General features: G+C 42.5%; 1 protein-coding gene across 1 annotated transcript in view; it reads right to left on the bottom strand.

The window, feature by feature from the left end:
* The window catches only part of ANXA3 (annexin A3), a 41683-nt gene extending 26256 nt beyond the window's left edge, over positions 1 to 15427 (bottom strand). Inside the window, exons 1-2 of the mRNA XM_070756925.1 lie at positions 15320 to 15427; positions 9057 to 9094 (exon numbers count right to left, since the gene is read on the bottom strand). Coding sequence (XP_070613026.1) covers positions 9057 to 9071 — 15 coding nt within the window. The 5' untranslated portion in view covers positions 9072 to 9094; positions 15320 to 15427. The remainder of the gene's footprint in view (positions 1 to 9056; positions 9095 to 15319) is intronic.
* Between the last annotated feature and the right edge of the window lie 2429 nt (positions 15428 to 17856).

Genomic DNA, 17856 nt, shown 5'->3' with positions numbered 1-17856 from the left:
AAGGTCCAGGAGGGAAGTGTTTTTAATAGGAAAGTGAACACAAGAACAAGGGGACACAATCTGAGGTTAGTTGGGGGAAAGATCAAAAGCAACATGAGAAAATATTATTTTACTGAAAGAGTAGTAGATGCTTGGAACAAACTTCCAGCAGACGTGGTTGGTAAATCCACAGTAACTGAATGTAAACATGCCTGGGATAAACATATATCCAGCCTAAGTTAAAACACAGGAAATAGTATAAGGGCAGACTAGATGGACCATGAGGTCTTTTTCTGCCGTCAATCTTCTATGTTTCTATTAAATTAGCTGTGGATCTGGCTTTTCCATTGACTTTGCTTGTCAAGAAGGCCACCAAAGGGGATCACATGATTCCAGGACACTGTAACCGTCATAAGTGTGAATCAGTTTGCCAGGCACCCGAAATTTTGATCACATGACCCTGGGGAAGCTGCAATGGTCTTTATGTGAGACATGGTCATAAGTCTCTTTCTTCTGCACCGTTGTAACTTTGAATTGACCTGTGCAGATAAATCTCCATTTGCGAGCGGCTGTTAGCAGCCATTCAAAGTTGCTACAGAGACCTTAAATGGGATTTATGACCCTGCTTTGAAGTTTGGACCATGGTGACTCACTTTACATCCATTGTGACTTATGGTTGTAACTCCAGGACTACCTTGATTCACAAAATGAACAAACTCCTCTCCATCTTTATATAGAAACATAGAAACATAGAAGTCTGACGGCAGAAAAATATCTCATGGTCCATCTAGTCTGCCCTTATACTATTTTCTGTATTTTATCTTAGGATGGATATATGTTTATCAAGGCATGTTTAAATTCAGTTACTGTGGATTTACCAACCACGTCTGCTGGAAGTTTATTCCAAGGATCTACTACTCTTTCAGTAAAATAATATTTTCTCACGTTGCTTTTGATCTTTCCCCCAACTAACTTCAGATTGTGTCCCCTTGTTCTTGTGTTCACTTTCCTATTAAAAACACTTCCCTCCTGGACCTTATTTAACCCTTTAACATTTTTAAATGTTTCGATCATGTCCCCCCTTTTCCTTCTGTCCTCCAGACTCTACAAATGGAGTTCATTTAGTCTTTCCAGATAGAAGGCGGTCCCGGAGATATTCTGGTCCGATGCCATGAAGGGCTTTATAGGTCATAACCAACACTTTGAATTGTGACCGGAAACTGATCGGCAACCAATGCAGACTGCTGCTTAAAGGCTCCTGCTTAAGTGGAGGGTTGGATTACATTACTTATAAGGTCCCTTCCAACTCTTAATAATCTAATCTAATCTAAACCTCCTCTTCGCTCTGCAATGCAGTGTGGATTTTGCAGACGGAGACAAAAAACAACCAGTGTAACAGCAAACTCTTAATTTTTTTGTTTAATCATGGAAGGAATTCAACTGAAGCCCCGCTCGCTGTAAAACAAGGAAGTTCAGCAATAATTAGGTTTTTCTCCAATAACCTTAGAGATTCTAAACAAACTGCAATTTTCACATTTCACGGAGTTTTTAAGGGTGTTTTTTTGTTTTGTTTTTTTGCAACGGAGCAAAATTGTCTCTGCTTTTCAGTTCCCCTGCAGTCTGTACTTAGGATGGTGAGGGACAAGTTGTTGGCGTGAGAAATTGCATCCTATTGCAGAACACGTTTCCTGGTTTCTACATTTTTTAATTTAAAAAAAAAATTCTACCACCTGCTTATATAAAATGAAGGGCTTGGAGCCCATTAATGTATGAGCAAAATAATCCTTGTTTACCAAGGTAGTGCATACATAGAAATGTTTAGATTGAGATTAGTTGTGAATAACTACTCAGCCACCCACAGATATACTGTACTAACCTGAATTAAAGTTTACTTTGAGAAATCACATATTCAGATAAACAGTCTAAAGTCATACATAGAATAAATCAGAATAACAATCCAAATATTACCAAGTACATAGTCTTTCTTGCCAGTTCCCTTTGTCATAATCAGCAAACAACAATATCAAGCCTAAACACATTTTAGCTGATACAGTGATCCCTTGATTTTCGCGATCTCGATCTTCGCGAAACGCTATATCGCGATTTTTCCCACCCTATGACGTCACTCTCTTCCTTCCTTTCTCATCTTTCTTTCTCTCTCTCTTTCTCTATCTTGCTTCTTCCTCTCTCACACTCTCTTCCTCCCTCTCTCATCTCTTTCTTTCCTCCTCTCTCTTTCTCTATCTCTCCCCCTCTTGCTGGCGGGCGGCGGGCGGCGGGCGGGCGGGCGAGCGGGGGCATCAGCGAGGGGCTGGGGTTTCCCCTTTGCGTGGGCGGCGGGGAAACCCGGATCTTCGTCTGCTCGCTGCTGCTGCAGCAGCAGCGAGCAGACGAAGATCCGGGTTTCCCCGCCGCCCACGCAAAGGGGAAAGCCTGATTCGGCTCCTTGCTGCTGCCGCCGAGCAGATCAGCTGCTGGACGGCCGCAGCAGCAGCGAGCAGACGAAGATCCGGGTTTCCCCACCGCCCACGCAAACTCCACCATCTGCGCATGCGCGGCCATGGAAAAAGGGCGCGCATGCGCAGATGGTGTTTTTACTTCCGCAACCCTACATCGCGAAAAATCGATTAGCCAGACAAAGAGAAAAAAGCTATAAACTCTAGCTCCCTCTAGTGGCAGTCTGCAACACCTGCAGCCAATATATTGCCAACCCAACAGTTATAGAACAGTCCTAATAGAGCAACCAGCATAGATCGATAAGAATGGAGCCCACCAAACAGTCTCCCAAACTCGTGCCCCCCCCAGCATTGTAAGAATTTCCAGGGAGTTATTTTACCCGGTATGTAATGTCCTAGGAGTGAGTTCTTCAAGTACGTTACCCAGTAAATGTGAATTTGTCCCCTCTTTCAGTGTAAATGAAAACTTTTATTTAAAAAAGAAAGAAAGATGGGCTAAAATTCCTCTGAGCTTTTCTTGTAAGATAAATATAATTAAGATGAACTTGGCTTCAAGGTTGTTTTCTATTTGGCCAGGTCCTACTCTGCTTATTACGTTTATTTATAATGCCCTACATGGCATCGGACCGGAATACCTCTGGGACCGTCTTCTGTTGCACGAATCCCAGTGGCCGATTAGGTCCCACAGAGTGGGCCTTCTCCAGGTCCCGTCGACTAAGCAATGTCGTCTGGCGAGGCCCATGGGAAGAGCCTTCTCTGTGGCGGCCCCGGCCCTCTGGAACCAACTCCCCCCCGGAGATTAGAACTGCCCCCCCCCTCCTCACCTTTCGCAAGTTGTTGAAAACTTACTTGTGCTGCCGGACATGGGGAAATTGACACCTCCCCTAACTACTTGGTTTATGTATGGTTTGATTAGGTTGTGTGATTCTTTTATTATAAGGGTTTTTACATTGTGGTTTTTTTAAACTTTTGATTTATGAGTGTTGTGTGCCACCCCGAGTTTTCGGAGAGGGGCGGCATACAAATCTAATAAATTATTATTATTATTATTATTATTATTATTATTATTACCATCATCATCATCATCATCATCATCATCACCATTAAGAGCTTTACGGTAGGATTCCCCTCCCCCTAAGTTTTGGAGGATTCCCCTCCCCCTAAGTTTACATAGATGCCATCTTTAATCTTTTATTGCTTTTATGCTCAGGGCTGGGGATCGATTGGGTGGGTGGGTGATTGCCTTGCGTATCGTTGGTGAGAGTTACGTTGCGATCTAGTTTCAGATGGCACCGTAATTGTTATCAATTCTATATTCCATGTAAGTTGTCGAGAGTCATTCTGACTGCGTGGGGCAGAACCGAGTTTAATAAATCTTTCAATATTTTTCTTTTAGCAAGGGTATCCTGCAATCTTCCAATACAAGCATTGTAATTATCTGCTGGGAAAGATGGATGTCACAATCTACACTTTTTCAGGCTTATTTCCAGCATTTGTCATATTTATAACGTACCTGGAATCAGCTCAAAACTTTTGTGGAATAGAACAAAACAGAACAGGGCAGGGAAAGGAAGGGCAGGAATAGACAAGGGATAGGATAGGGGAGGGCAGGGAGGAAAGGGAAGAGGAGAGTAAGAGAATAGAATAGTTTCCGGACACAATCCAAAGTATTGGTGATGACCTACAAAGCCCTACGTGGCATCGGACCAGAAACGGAACCGCCTTCTGCCGCATAAATCCCAGCGGCCAATTAGGTCCCACACAGTTGGCCTTCTCCAGGTCCCATCGACCAGACAATGTCGTCTGGCGGGGCCTAGGGGAAGAGCCTTCTCTGTGGCGGCCCCGGCCCTCTGGAATCAACTCCCTCCAGAGATTCAAACTGGCCTTCCACAAGAGCCTTAAGACCTATCTATGTCGCCAGGCATGGGGCAACTAGTGTATCCCCCCCCCTCTGACCATTGAAAGTTATAGTTATGATTGTGTAGTATCAATTGTTTTTAAGGTAATGGGTTTTAGTTACAGTTTTTAATTATTAGATTTGTAGATTTGTATTGTTCCATTGTTGTTGTGAGCCACCCTGAGTCTTCGGAGAGGGGTGGCATATAAGTCTAATAAATTATTAGTATTATTATTATCATCATCATCATCATCATCATTTATTTATTTATTGCATTTGTATGCCGCCCCTCTCCGCAGACTCGGGGCGGCTAACAACAGAATAAAACAGCATATAACAATAATCCAATACTAAAAACCGATTAAAAACCCATTATTATAAAAACCAATCATGCATACAGACATACCATGTATAAAATTGTAAAGGCCTAGGGGGAAAGTGTATCTCAATTCCCCCATGCCTGGCGGCAGAGGTGGGTTTTAAGCAGCTTACGAAAGGCAAGGAGGGTGGGGGCAATTCTAATCTCTGGGGGGAGTTGGTTCCAGAGGGCCGGGGCCGCCACAGAGAAGGCTCTTCCCCTGGGCCCCGCCAAACGACATTGTTTGGTTGACGGGACCCGGAGAAGACCCACTCTGTGGGACCTATCATCATCATCATCATCGTTGTTGTTGTTGTTGTTGGAGGGAAGGAAAGGAGGGGCGAGAAGGAGAGAGGACAGAACATTAACCTAGGAAACTTGAAGAGGGGTGGACTTCTACTGCCATGGCTGGGGAATTGTGGGAGCTGGGGAATTCCGGAAGTTCCCAAGGTGGAGGAAAATTACAGTAGGGGCTAATTAAGCAGGCAAGAATTCCAGGGACTTAAATAAGGAGCTTTCAGTCTAAGACTTTGGGGGGAAATGCAGACGGTTGCAACCTTCAATAAGCACTCCACCCAGCTTCGATTGCATTCATCAAGGAGGAATTTTTTTTTTGAATCGCTTCTTTTTTGGGGCGTTGTGCAACTCGGACTGAACCGGTGTTCATTAAATGAGGAATTAGTAAACACCAGCGTCCCACTAGCAGTTAATGTCTTAAATTGTATGTTTGTGTGTATGCTTGCTTTTAATAACGGGGTCTTTAGTGTTTTTTAAATTATTAGATTTGTTCTTACATTTTCTTTGTTATTGTTGTGAGCCGCCCCGAGTCTACGGAGAGGGGCAGCATACAAATCTAATTAATAATAATAATAATAATAATAATAATAATAATAATATAAATTGGCTTGCAACAAAAACAGCCGTAAATACAGGTAGTCTTTTTAAAGCCAGAATTGGAACCACAATTTCCATAGCTAAGAAAGGGATTATGTTAAGTGAGACAGCCCTGATTTTACGACCTTTTTGGGCCACAGTTGTTAAGTGAATCATGTGGTCTTTAAGCAAATCCGACTTCCCCGATTGATTTTACTTGTTGGTACCCAGTTGGGAAACTCACAAATGTCGATTCTCGAACTTTACAACTGTTGTAAATATATACTGATTGCCAAGCACCTGAATTTTGATCATATAACCATGGGAAATCTACATTAGTTGTTAGTGCAGGAACTGGTTCTAAGTCACTTTCTTCAGTGCCCTTCTAACTTTGAATGGCCATTAAATGTAAGTAGAGAACTATGTGTATGCCAGGAAACATAGAAACATAGAAGATTGACAGCAGAAAAAGACCTCCTGGTCCATCTAGTCTGCCCTCATACTATTTCGTGTATTTTATCTTAGGGTAGATATATGTTTATCCCAGGCGTGTTTAAATTCAGTTACTGTGGATTTATCTAGCACGTCTGCTGGAAGTTTGTTCCAAGGATCTACTACTCTTTCAGTAAAATAATATTTTCTCATGTTGCTTTTGATCTTTCCCCCAACTAACTTCAGATTGTGCCCCCTTGTTCTTGTGTTCACTTTCCTATTAAAAATACTTCCCTCCTGGACCTTATTTAACCCTTTAACATATTTAAATGTTTCGATATATGTTTATCCCAGGCATGTTTAAATTCAGTGACTGTGGATTTACCAACCACGTCTGCTGGAAGTTTGTTCCAAGCATCTACTATATTTCCTCACGTTGCTTCTGATCTTTCCCCCAACTAACCTCAGATTGTGCTCCCTTGTTCTTGTGTCCACTTTCCTATTAAAAACACTTCTCTCCTGAACCTTATTTAACCCTTTAACATATTTAAATGTTTTGATCATGTCCCCCCTTTTCCTTCTGTCCTCCAGGCTACACAGATTGAGTTAATGAAGTCTTTCCTGATACGTTTTATGCTTAAGACCTTCTACCATTCTTGTAGCCCGTCTTTGGACCCGTTCAATTTTGTCAATATCTTTTTGTAGGTGAGGTCTCCAGAACTGGACACAGTCTTCCAAACGGGGTCTCACCAGCATTCTATATACAGTAGTGGGATCATACTCTCCCTCTTCCTGCTTGTTATACCTCTAGCTATGCTGCCAAGCATTCTACTTGCTTTCCCTACCGCCTGACCACAGATTTAAAACAGTGGAGAACAACTATACTGCAATTAAGTTCAGTCATTTATCAGTCAGGAATAAAGCAAATGATTTTTGGTTTTCACAAAAAGAGGAACAAAGGTAGCTATTTCAACTGTAATTATTCTGCCTTTTTTGCTGAATTTATGCTTCTGGCGCCAGCATAACTCGGCTGATTTTGTAATTAATCTCAGCCAGTGTTGTAATTAATTTGCATCTTGACTTGGGGATTTAAAAAGCAAAATCAATTTATATTCAGTCCTAGGCTGCAAATGTCTACATTTGCTCACTCAGTCCTGCATTCCGGTTTGTCAATATTTACTTAGCAAGAGTTTGAATCCGCATTTTGCCATAAAGCCAAGACTGCTGTTACAAATACCAGGCACACCCTCCGTGGTTTTTTTTTTCAAAGCTTTTTCTTTTTCTCATCCTCAAGTAAAAATGCTAGTTTGGCAGCTTCGTGGACTGATCTGTATTTACCCCACTGCCTCACACTGTGGGAAAGGATTCACTTGCACAATTATTGGAAATTGCAGAGTAGATGAAAGTGGCGTCATCACACCCTTGTAATATGGAGGGGGAAGTAAGGGTATTATTTCAGCAAAAAATCATTTATCTAAGGCAGGGGTCTCCAACTTGACAACTTTTAAGATTTGTGGACTTCAACTCCCAGAATTCCTCAGCCAGCCACTCTCTTACAGAGAGAGACCTCTGTCCCAACATATACAGTGATACCTCGTCTTACAAACGCCTCGTCATACAAACTTTTCGAGATACAAACCCGTGGTTTAAGATTTTTTTGCCTCTACTTACAAACTATTTTGACCTTACAAACCCACCGCTGCCGCAGTGATGCCCCGCCTCCGGACTTCCGTTACCAGTGAAGCACCCGTTTTTGCGCTGCTGGGATTCCCCCGAGGCTCCCCTCCATGGGAAACCCCACCTCTGGACTTCCGTGTTTTTGTGATGCTGCAGGGGAATCCCAGCAGGGGAATTCCAGCAGTGCAAAAACGGGTGCTTCGCTGGCAACAGAAGTCCGGAGGTAAGGTTTCAAAGCGAGGGGAGCCTCAGTGAAATCGCAGCATCGCAAAAAACACAGAGGTCCGGAGGTGGGGTTTTGAGGACTTCAGTGTTTTTGGGATGCTGCGATTTCACTGATGCTCCCTTCGCTGGGAAACCCCACCTCCGGACTTCTGTTGCCAGTGAAGCGCTCGTTTTTGTGATGCTGGGATTCCCCTGATGGGATTGCCATGCAGCATCACAAAAACACAGAAGTCCGGAGGTGGGGTTTCCCATAGAGGGGAGCCTCAGGGGAATCCTAGCAGCGCAAAAATGGGTGCTTCGGCTGGCAAAAGGGGTGAATTTTGGGTTTGCACGCATTAATCACTTTTCCATTGATTCCTATGGGAAACATTGTTTTGTCTTACAAACTTTTCACCTTAAGAACCTCATCCCAGAACCAATTAAGTTTGTAAGACGAGGTATCACTGTAGTTTTAACGCAGTTTTTTTTCTAGACAAGGCTACGGAGAGAGTAGAGTAGAGTAGAGTAGAAGTAAAGCCGGAAGGGACCCTGGAGGTCTTCTACTCTAGCTCCCTGCTCAAATAGATACATTAGATTAGAACTACGTTGCCTAAAACACGATCTAAGTATTGCCTACAAGATCATATGCTGCCACGTTCTACTTGTCAATGACTATTTCAGCTTCAATCGCAACAACACAAGAGCACACAACAGATTCAAACTTAATATTAACCGCTCCAAACTTGACTGTAAAAAATATGACTTCAGCAACCGAGTTGTCAAAGCTTGGAACTCATTACCCGACTCAATAGTGTCAACCCCTAACCCCAAACATTTTTCCCTTAGACTATCCACGATTGACCTCTCCAGGTTCCTTAGAGGTCAGTAAGGGGCGTGCATAAGTGCACCAGTGTGCCTTCCGTCCCCTGTCCAATTGTCTCTCCTTATCTCATTTATCTTTTCTTCCTTTCAAACATGTTCACCTATACTTTTATATCTTTTCTTCTATTCTTTTCTTTACTTATATTATTACATATCTTTCTCTTCAATGTGTATTATGTATTGGACAAAATAAATAAATAAATAAATAAATAAAATTAAAGGTGTCTCCAAACTTGGCAACTTTAAGACTTGATCCATTTAGCCTAATAAAATAAAATTGGAAAAAAAATTGACTTACCCAAACAGAAGCCATGATTATCTGTTTTCACAAAGATACTGCAAAAAAAATAAATAAAAATATCAGGTTATTAATGGATGAATTCAACTGTATGAATTCCACCGTAAAAGGATAATACCCCACATCAAATGTCTGTTTATCCTCTGATTGAACACATTTTTATAAAAAAAGTTGCTTGCTATTTCTCAGGATCATTTATCCTACTAAAAACCTGTTGTTGTTGTTACTTTGGGATGTTTAGTAGTCTGACATTCCTAGAGATAGTTGTTGTTGTTGTTGCATTATCATTATCATCATTATTATCATTATTATCATTATTATCATTATTATCATTATTATCATTATTATCATTATTATCATTATTATCATTATCATCATTATCATCATTATCATCATTATCATCATCATCATTATCATCATTATCATCATTATTATCATTATCATCATTATCATCATTATTATCATTATTCACTCGGAGCCTGCCTTGATATGACATCAGCAAATGACACGAGTTCCGATTCTGTAATAAGATGTTTACTATTGTAAAAAAAAAAAAAAAGGGAAGTTTTATGCGGTTGTCCTCTCTTGCCTCTACGTCTAGCAATCCTTTTCCTTCCTAAATTCGTTATTTTATTGCTTCCTAGCTGATTGTTCAACTGCAAAACATATTCAAAGTTGAATAATGTCATTTTTTTTCATTTGCTCTGGAACAGCAGACCCTAGAAAACAACTGGAGCAGCCACCTCTGAAAATACAGTGATCCCTCGATTTTCGCGATCTCGTTCTTCGCGAAACGCTATATCGCGATTTTCCCCACCCGATGACGTCACTCTCTTCCTTCCTTTCTCATCTTTCTTTCTCTCTCTCTTTCTCTCTCTTGCTTCTTCCTCTCTCACACTCTCTTCCTCCCTCTCTCATCTCTTTCTTTCCTTCTCTCTCTTTCTCTATCTCTCCCCCTCTTGCTGGCGGGCAGCGGGCGGGCGGGCGGGCGGCGGGCAGGTGAGCGGGGGCATCAGCGAGGAAGACCCAGGGAAGGTTCCTTCGGCCGCCCAGCAGCTGATCTGCTCGGCAGCGCAGCGAGGAGCCGAATCGGGGTTTCCCCTTTGCGTGGGTGGCGGGGAAACCCGGATCTTCGGCTCCTCGCTGGTGCTGCGCTGCCGAGCAGATCAGCTGCTAGGCGGACGAAGGAACCTTCCCTGGGTCTTCCCCTGCCGCCCACGCAAACTCCACCATCTGCGCATGCGCAGCCATGGGGAAAAAAGGGCGCGCATGCGCAGATGGTGTTTTTACTTCCGCAACCCTACATTGCGAAAAATCGATTATCGCTAGGGGTCTGGGAACGGAACCCTCGCGATAATAGAGGGATCACTGTATAACATACAAGAAAAAAGAAAAAACATACATAAAGACATACACATACAACATTTGGAAAATGAAAGTTTCCCCACTTTTTGGATGTTTGATCAGAGAATTTTACTTCTTTTACATAGTATTAATTTTTCAATTCTTTTATTCGACGTGTTGCTTTGCGTAGATTTGTATTTATTTCTTTATTGCTCTTTTCTTTAGCCAATCATAAAACTTTGCCCATATTTTATAGTAATCTGATTCTTCTTTTCCCTCTAATCTTTTGGATAGCCTGTCCATCTCCGCACAGTCTAGTATCTTTTTAATTATTATATTTTCTTCCGGTAAGTTTGTCTATTTTCCACTGTTGGGCATATTTATTATTTTTATTTATTTATTATTTGGATTTGTATGCCGCCCCTCTCCGAAAACTCGGGGCGGCTCACAACAAGTGAAAAGACAATCCAATACATAATCCAATTAATTAAAATATTATAAATTTAAGAAAAACCCCTATACTAACATACACACACACAAGCATACCATATATAAATTCAACGTGCCCAGGGGAAGATGTTTAGTTTCCCCATGCCTGACGGCAAAGGTGGGTTCTGGCAGCTGTTAGTATGTGTATAACTAGGTATCTTACCTCTTTTTCTATTTTTTTATTAAAAATACCCAATAAATATAATTCTGGTTTTTTTTTTCAATTTCTTCATTTACTATTTCTTTTAACCAATTTGTTATCTTATTCCAGAAATTTTTTGCCTGTGTGCATGTCCACCATTGGTGGTAGAACGTGCCTCTTTCTTTTTTGCACTTCCAGCTTATTAGAGAGGGTTTTGGGAACATTTTTGATAGTCTTTCTGGCGATAGGTGCCTACCCTTGAGCCTCTTTGGCTGTTCCTTGGCAGATTGCAAGTCTTGGGAACGGAGTTTCCTAGCTCCCACGTAGGGGAAATTTCTACTCAAAAGAAACGATGCTTTGGGGGGTTGTCTGAACTCACCCAGGGAGGGGTTCTACGAACCTTCCCCGCCAGTTTGCATCGTGGCAGAAGTGAATGTTTTGCCCGTAGGTCCCTTCTTGGAAATGATCCTCTCCAAATGCGCAGGAGCCTTTGTGCATCAGCATCACGCACATGGCTTTCATGCCTAAGGCGGGACTAGAACTCCCAATCTCCCGGTGATTGGCCCAGAGTCACCCACTTGGCTTTCATGCCTAAGGCGGGACTAGAACTCCCAGTCTCCGAGTGATTGGCCCAGCATTACTCACTTAGCTTTCATAACTAAGGCGGGACTAGAACTCTCAATCTCCTGGTGATTGGCACAGAGTCACTCACTTGGCTTTCATGCCTAAAGTGGGACAAGAACTCCCAGTCTCCATGTGATTGGTCCAGAATCATTCACTTAGCTTTCATGCCTAAGGCGGGACTAGAACTCCCAGTCTCCCTGTGATTGGCCCAGCATCACCCACTTGGCTTTCATGACTAAGGCGGAACTAGAACTTCCAGTCGCTCGGGGATTGGTCCATCGTCACAACCCACTTGGCTTTCATGCCTAAGGCGGGACTAGAACTCCCAGTCTCCCAGTGATTGTGATTGGCCTAGAGTCACCCACTTGGCTTTCATGCCTAAGGCGGGACTAGAACTCCCAGTCGCTTGGTGATTGGCCCAGAGTCACCTACTTGGACACTAGAACTCACAATCTCTTTGTTTCTAGTCTAGTGCCTTAACCTCTACACCAAACTGCCCCTAAATGCTCTGGAACTATATTTCCCATCCTCTTCCCCTGCACCTGTGTCACCCTACAATGGCATTTTAAAATAACAGTTGGTGTTTTTCTTCTTCTTCTTCTTCTTCTTCTTCTTCTTCTTATTATTATTATTATTATTATTATTATTATTATTATTATTATTTCAAAAGCTAAAGTCTCTGGAGAGGGGCGGCATACAAATCTAATAAATAATAATAATAATAATAATAATAATAATAATAATAATAATAATTTCAGAAGTTGGCTGGAGTAAAATATTGCCACATTTTAGAGGGCCATGAAATAGCTGCATCAGGTGAGTCTCGGCTGATGAGACGTGGAGAGAGGGGACCTCCCAGGTTAGGAATTTAAAAAGGAAATAGATTCAGGAGAAAGCAAAAACTAACCGCATTCCTAGTTGCCAAAGAAAACTTGACGTGCCAACGGCTCAAATAAAGAAAACTTGGGTTAGTGATTCAATCTTGGGGGAAACGAGCAGGCAAGGAGATTGTGTGAAAATAACACATTGATCCCGAGTTTGGTTTGTTTGTTTCTGTTTTAAAAGAAACATTTTCATCGAAAATATAAATTGCTTGGTGGGAAAAGACTGTCTGAAAAGGGGGAGAGGTGTTTTTGGAGTTATTTTGTTCAGCACCCCCACCCTGTGCTAAACCAGGGTGGCACAGTGGTTAGAGTGCAGCACTGCAGGCTACTTCAGCTAAGTGGTGGCTGTAGTTCAGCAGTTCAAATGCCACCACTGACTCAAGGGTGACTCAGACTTCCCTCCTTCCAAGGTGGGTCAAACGAGGACCCAGACTGTTGGGGGCAAGAGGCTGATTCTGTAAACCGCTTAGAGAGGGCTGCAGAAACATCTCTCAGCTGTGGCGAGGGGGGTGTTGGCCCAGGTTCACCTGGTGCACCAGTTGCAGCCCTATTTGGACCGGGACTCACTGCTCACAGTCACTCATGCCCTCATCACCTTGAGGCTCGAGTACTGTAATGCTCTCTACATGGGGCTACCTTTGAAAAGTGTTTGGAAACTTCAGATTGTGCAGAATGCAGCTGCGAGAGCAATCATGGGCTTTCTCAAATATGCCCATGTTACTCCAACACTCCGCAGTCTGCATTGGTTGCCGATCAGTTTCCGGTCACAATTCAAAGTGTTGGTTATGACCTATAAAGCCCTTCATGGCACCGGACCAGGGTATCTATGAGACCGCCTTCTGCCGCACAAATCCCAGCGACCGGTTAGGTCCCACAGAGTTGGTCTCCTCCGGGTCCCGTCGACTAAACAATGTCACTTGGCGGGACCCAGGGGAAGAGCCTTCTCTGTGGCGGCTCCAACCCTCTGGAATCAGCTCCCTCCAGAGATTAGAACTGCCCCCACCCTCCTTGCCTTTCGTAAACTCCTTAAAACCCACCTCTGCCATCAAGCGTGGGGGAACTGAAACATCTCCCCCTGCCTATGTAGTTATTTGTGTATGATATGACTGTATGTATGTTTTTTATATATTGGGGTTTCTTGTTTTTTAGACTTTTTAAATGTATTATTGTTATTTTAGCTTCTAACTATTGGATTTGTTATTATACGTATTATATGTTATTATATGTATATTGTTTTTATCATTGCTGTGAGCCGCCCCGAGTCTACGGAGAGGGGCGGCATACAAATCTAAATAATAATAATAATAATAATAATAATAATAATAATAATAATAATAATAATAATAATAATAATCACCATGAAGCTGCATATAAGTCTAAGTGCTACTGCTATTGCTAAACATGGGGAGCCAAGTGTTATCCTCTAAAGAACGTCATTGCACTATTAAGGACTAGAGACACAATCATTTTGGGTAAATGGGATGAGATCCGGCCAGTGTTTGAAAAAGACACCACCAGGAAATCACATCCCAGAAAAAAAGAGAATATCAAATCACTAGCAGACTGTTGCAGAAAGAAAAAAAAACAACCTTCTCATAGACTTTGCAGATAGATTGAGTCAAAATCTGAAAGAAAGAGAGGGAGGGAGGAAGAGTGTGTGAGAGAGAGGGAGGAAGGGAGGGAGAGAGAGAGAGAAAGAGAAAAAGAGAGAGAGAGAACTATACATTTAGCTGGCAGTTATCCAGGGCCAGTTGGAAACAGGTGGTGACTCTATTTAATTGAGATAGAGAGAGAGAGAAAGTGAAGGAAGGAGAGAGAGAGAGAAAAAAAAGTGAAGGAAGGAAGGAAGGAGGGAAGGAGGGAGAGAGAAAGAAACTGTGCATTTAGGTAGTAGCTATCCAGGGACAACTGGAGACAGGTGGTGACTATTTAATTGAGAGAAAGTGAAGGAAGGAAGGAAAGAAAGAAAGAAAGAGGAAGGAGGGAGGGAGGGAGGGAGAGAAACTATGCATTTAGGTGGTAGCTATCCAGGGACAATTGGAGACAGGTGGTGACTATTTAATTGAGAGAAAGTGAAGGAAGGAAGGAAGGAAAGAAGGAAGGAAGGAAGGAAGGAGAGAGAGAACATTATGCATTTAGGTGGTAGCTATCCACGGACAGTTAAAGATAGACGGTGAATCTATTTAATTGAGAGTGAGAGAGGAAGAAAGAGAAAGAGAGAGAGAGAAGAAAGAAGAAGGAAATAAAAGAGGAAAAGAAAGAAAGAATTTCGGTTCTTTTTCTTCCTCTTTGTAGCGGGGGGGGGGGGGGAGGTCCAGGAAAGGAGCAGGGCAGCGCGCAAAAAGAGGGCGCGCCACCGGGGCAGGGGCGCGCGTTCTCCTGTTGCGCTGCGCAGAAGATGGAACGAGGCGCCTTCGAGTTTGTGCCCCCCCCACCCCGCGCCCCCCACCTTGAACAGATCTCTCCCTCCTCCACCCCCGCCGGGGGACCTGGTCTGGCTGTCCCAAGGCTTGGGGAGGCGAAGTGGAAGCTGCAGGCGCCGAAGCAAGTGGAGACGCCAGCGCCACCTGTTCCCAAGGCTGGGACGCGGCTGGGGCGCAAAGGGCAAGCGGAGTTGGATACGCGGGGTGGCAAGTTAGGAGGAAGAAGGGTGGGAAGCTTGCAAAGAAGCGGACGGGCAGAAAAGCCACCCTCCCCGCCCGGCTCCCCGGCTTTTGCAGGCGTCCTACCCCATCCAGATCTCGGGATGCTGGGAAGAAATCGAAGGGAAGAGGACTTACCCAAAGCAACAGTCCGAAAACTCTGAACTTGCGAAGCGGAATAGTAGCTACGCCGGCGCGGCGCTTGGGAAAAGTAGTGCTGCCTCGGTTCCCGCCCTGCGCTGGCTCCACCTGCCCGGAGGTGCGGTGGAGGAGGAGGAGGAAGAAGAAGAGGAAGAAGAAGGTGGAGGAAGAAAACAGGGTTGGACAACCTTGACCAGCTGGACTTCATTTCTTCCGACAGGGGGCGCCTTTGTGGCTCTTTGTCCGGCAATGACCGGATGAGACTCTGCTTTTATTATTATTTAGATTTGTATTTTGAAGGACCACGGAGTAGGTTGCATATTTATATAGTTTACATAGGCTTATATAGTTTATGCATGGTATGATTGTGTTGGATGGTTTTAATGATGGGCTTTAGATGCTTTTTAATATTAGATTTGTTACATTGATGTTATTTTGTTGTGAGCCACTCCAAGTCTACTGAGAGGGGCAGATTATTATTATTATTATTATTATTATTATTATTATTATTATTATTATTACTAGTATTACTAATATTATTACTAGTATTATTATTATTACAATTACTACTATTACTATTATTATTACTATTATTACAATTACTACTACTACTACTATTATTATTATTATTATTACTAGTATTACTAATATTATTACTAGTATTATTATTATTACAATTACTACTACTGTATTACTATTATTATTATTACTATTATTATTACAATTACTACTACTATTATTATTGTTGTTGTTATTATTATTATTATTATTACTAGTATTACTAATATTATTACTAGTATTATTATTATTATTATTACAATTACTACTATTACTATTATTATTATTACTATTATTATTACAATTACTACTACTACTATTATTATTGTTGTTATTGTTATTATTATTATTATTATTACTAGTATTACTATTATTATTACAATTACTACTATTATTATTATTATTATTATTATTATTATTATTATTATTATTATTATTACTACTACTACATGCTCTTTAGGAGCAAGATTGGGGTTTTTAAAGCCTAACACAGGGGTAGGCCAAGTTGGCTCTTCAATGAACATGTGGACTACAACTCCCAGAATTCTTGAGCTATCACCATGGGCTCAGGAATTCTGGGAGTTGAAGTCCACAAGTCATAGAAGAGCCAACTTGGACTACCCCTGGCCTAAGAAGGTGGAAGGGACCTTGGAGGTCTTCTAGTCCAACCCCCTTGCTCAAGCAGAAAACTTTATGCCAGGGATGGCGAACTTTTTTTGGTTCGCCTGCCAAAAGGGGGTGTGTGCTTATGCGCCAACACACATTCCTGCCCCCCATTGATGGGCAGCAGCTGGCGCAGCTCTAATAGGAAAATCCCAGATGCTTGTTCAGCTGTGTGCCGACGGGGCCCCGTGCAAGGTTTGGCTTTTGCGCATGCACAGAAAGCCAAATCTTGTATGAGATGCGCAGGAGAGCAAGATTTCAGTTATTTTCACAGATTTTTGCTTCCGCACACTGGCTGGAAAGCCAAGAGCAACCTCCCACTCGATTCAAGGTGTCACCTTTAAAGCCTTATATCAGTGAATGGTTGAAGGTCTTAAGCATAAAACGTATCAGGAAAGACTTCATGAACTCAATCTGTATAGTCTGGAGGACAGAAGGAAAAGGGGGGACATGATCGAAACATTTAAATATGTTGAAGGGTTAAATAAGGTCCAGGAGGGAAGTGTTTTTAATAGGAAAGTGAACACAAGAACAAGGGGGCACAATCTGAAGTTAGTTGGGGGAAAGATCAAAAGCAACGTGAGAAAATATTATTTTACTGAAAGAGTAGTAGATGCTTGGAACAAACTTCCAGCAGACGTGGTTGGTAAATCCACAGTAACTGAATTTAAACATGCCTGGGATAAACATAGATCCATCCTAAGATAAAAATACAGGAAATAGTATAAGGGCAGACTAGATGGACCATGAGGTCTTTTTCTGCCGTCAGTCTTCTATGCTTCTATGATGGTGAACCTTTGGCATGGGTGCCAGGACGCAGAGCCATATCTGCGGGCACGCGAGCTGTTGCCCTAGCTCAGCTCTGGCATGCATGTCTATGCCATCCAGCTGATTTTTGGCTCACAGAGGCTCTGGGAGGGCATTTTTTGCTTCCAGAGAGCCTCCAGGGGAATGGGGGAGGGTTTTTTTTTTACGTATTGGTGGTATACAAAGATATAATATTTATATACATGATACTAGCAAGAAACATTAGGACAGGGGATGGAAGGCAAGCTGGTGCACTTATGCACGTCCCTTACCTATTGGTGGTATACAAAGATATAACAATGTTTATAAGTGTTCTGCCGGGCTTGATACTAGTAAGATACTAGTAAGAAAGAAACATTAGGACAGGGGACGGAAGGCACGCTGGTGCACTTATGCACACCCCTTACTGATCTCTGAGGAATCGGGAGAGGTCAACAGTGGATAGTCTAAGGGTAAATGTTTTGGGGGTTAGGTGATGATACTACAGGAAGTGAGTTCCATGCATC

This window comes from Erythrolamprus reginae, chromosome 7, assembly GCF_031021105.1.
Source record: "Erythrolamprus reginae isolate rEryReg1 chromosome 7, rEryReg1.hap1, whole genome shotgun sequence".
Classification (NCBI taxonomy): domain Eukaryota; kingdom Metazoa; phylum Chordata; class Lepidosauria; order Squamata; family Dipsadidae; genus Erythrolamprus; species Erythrolamprus reginae.
This window is presented reverse-complemented; position numbering and strand designations above follow the sequence as displayed.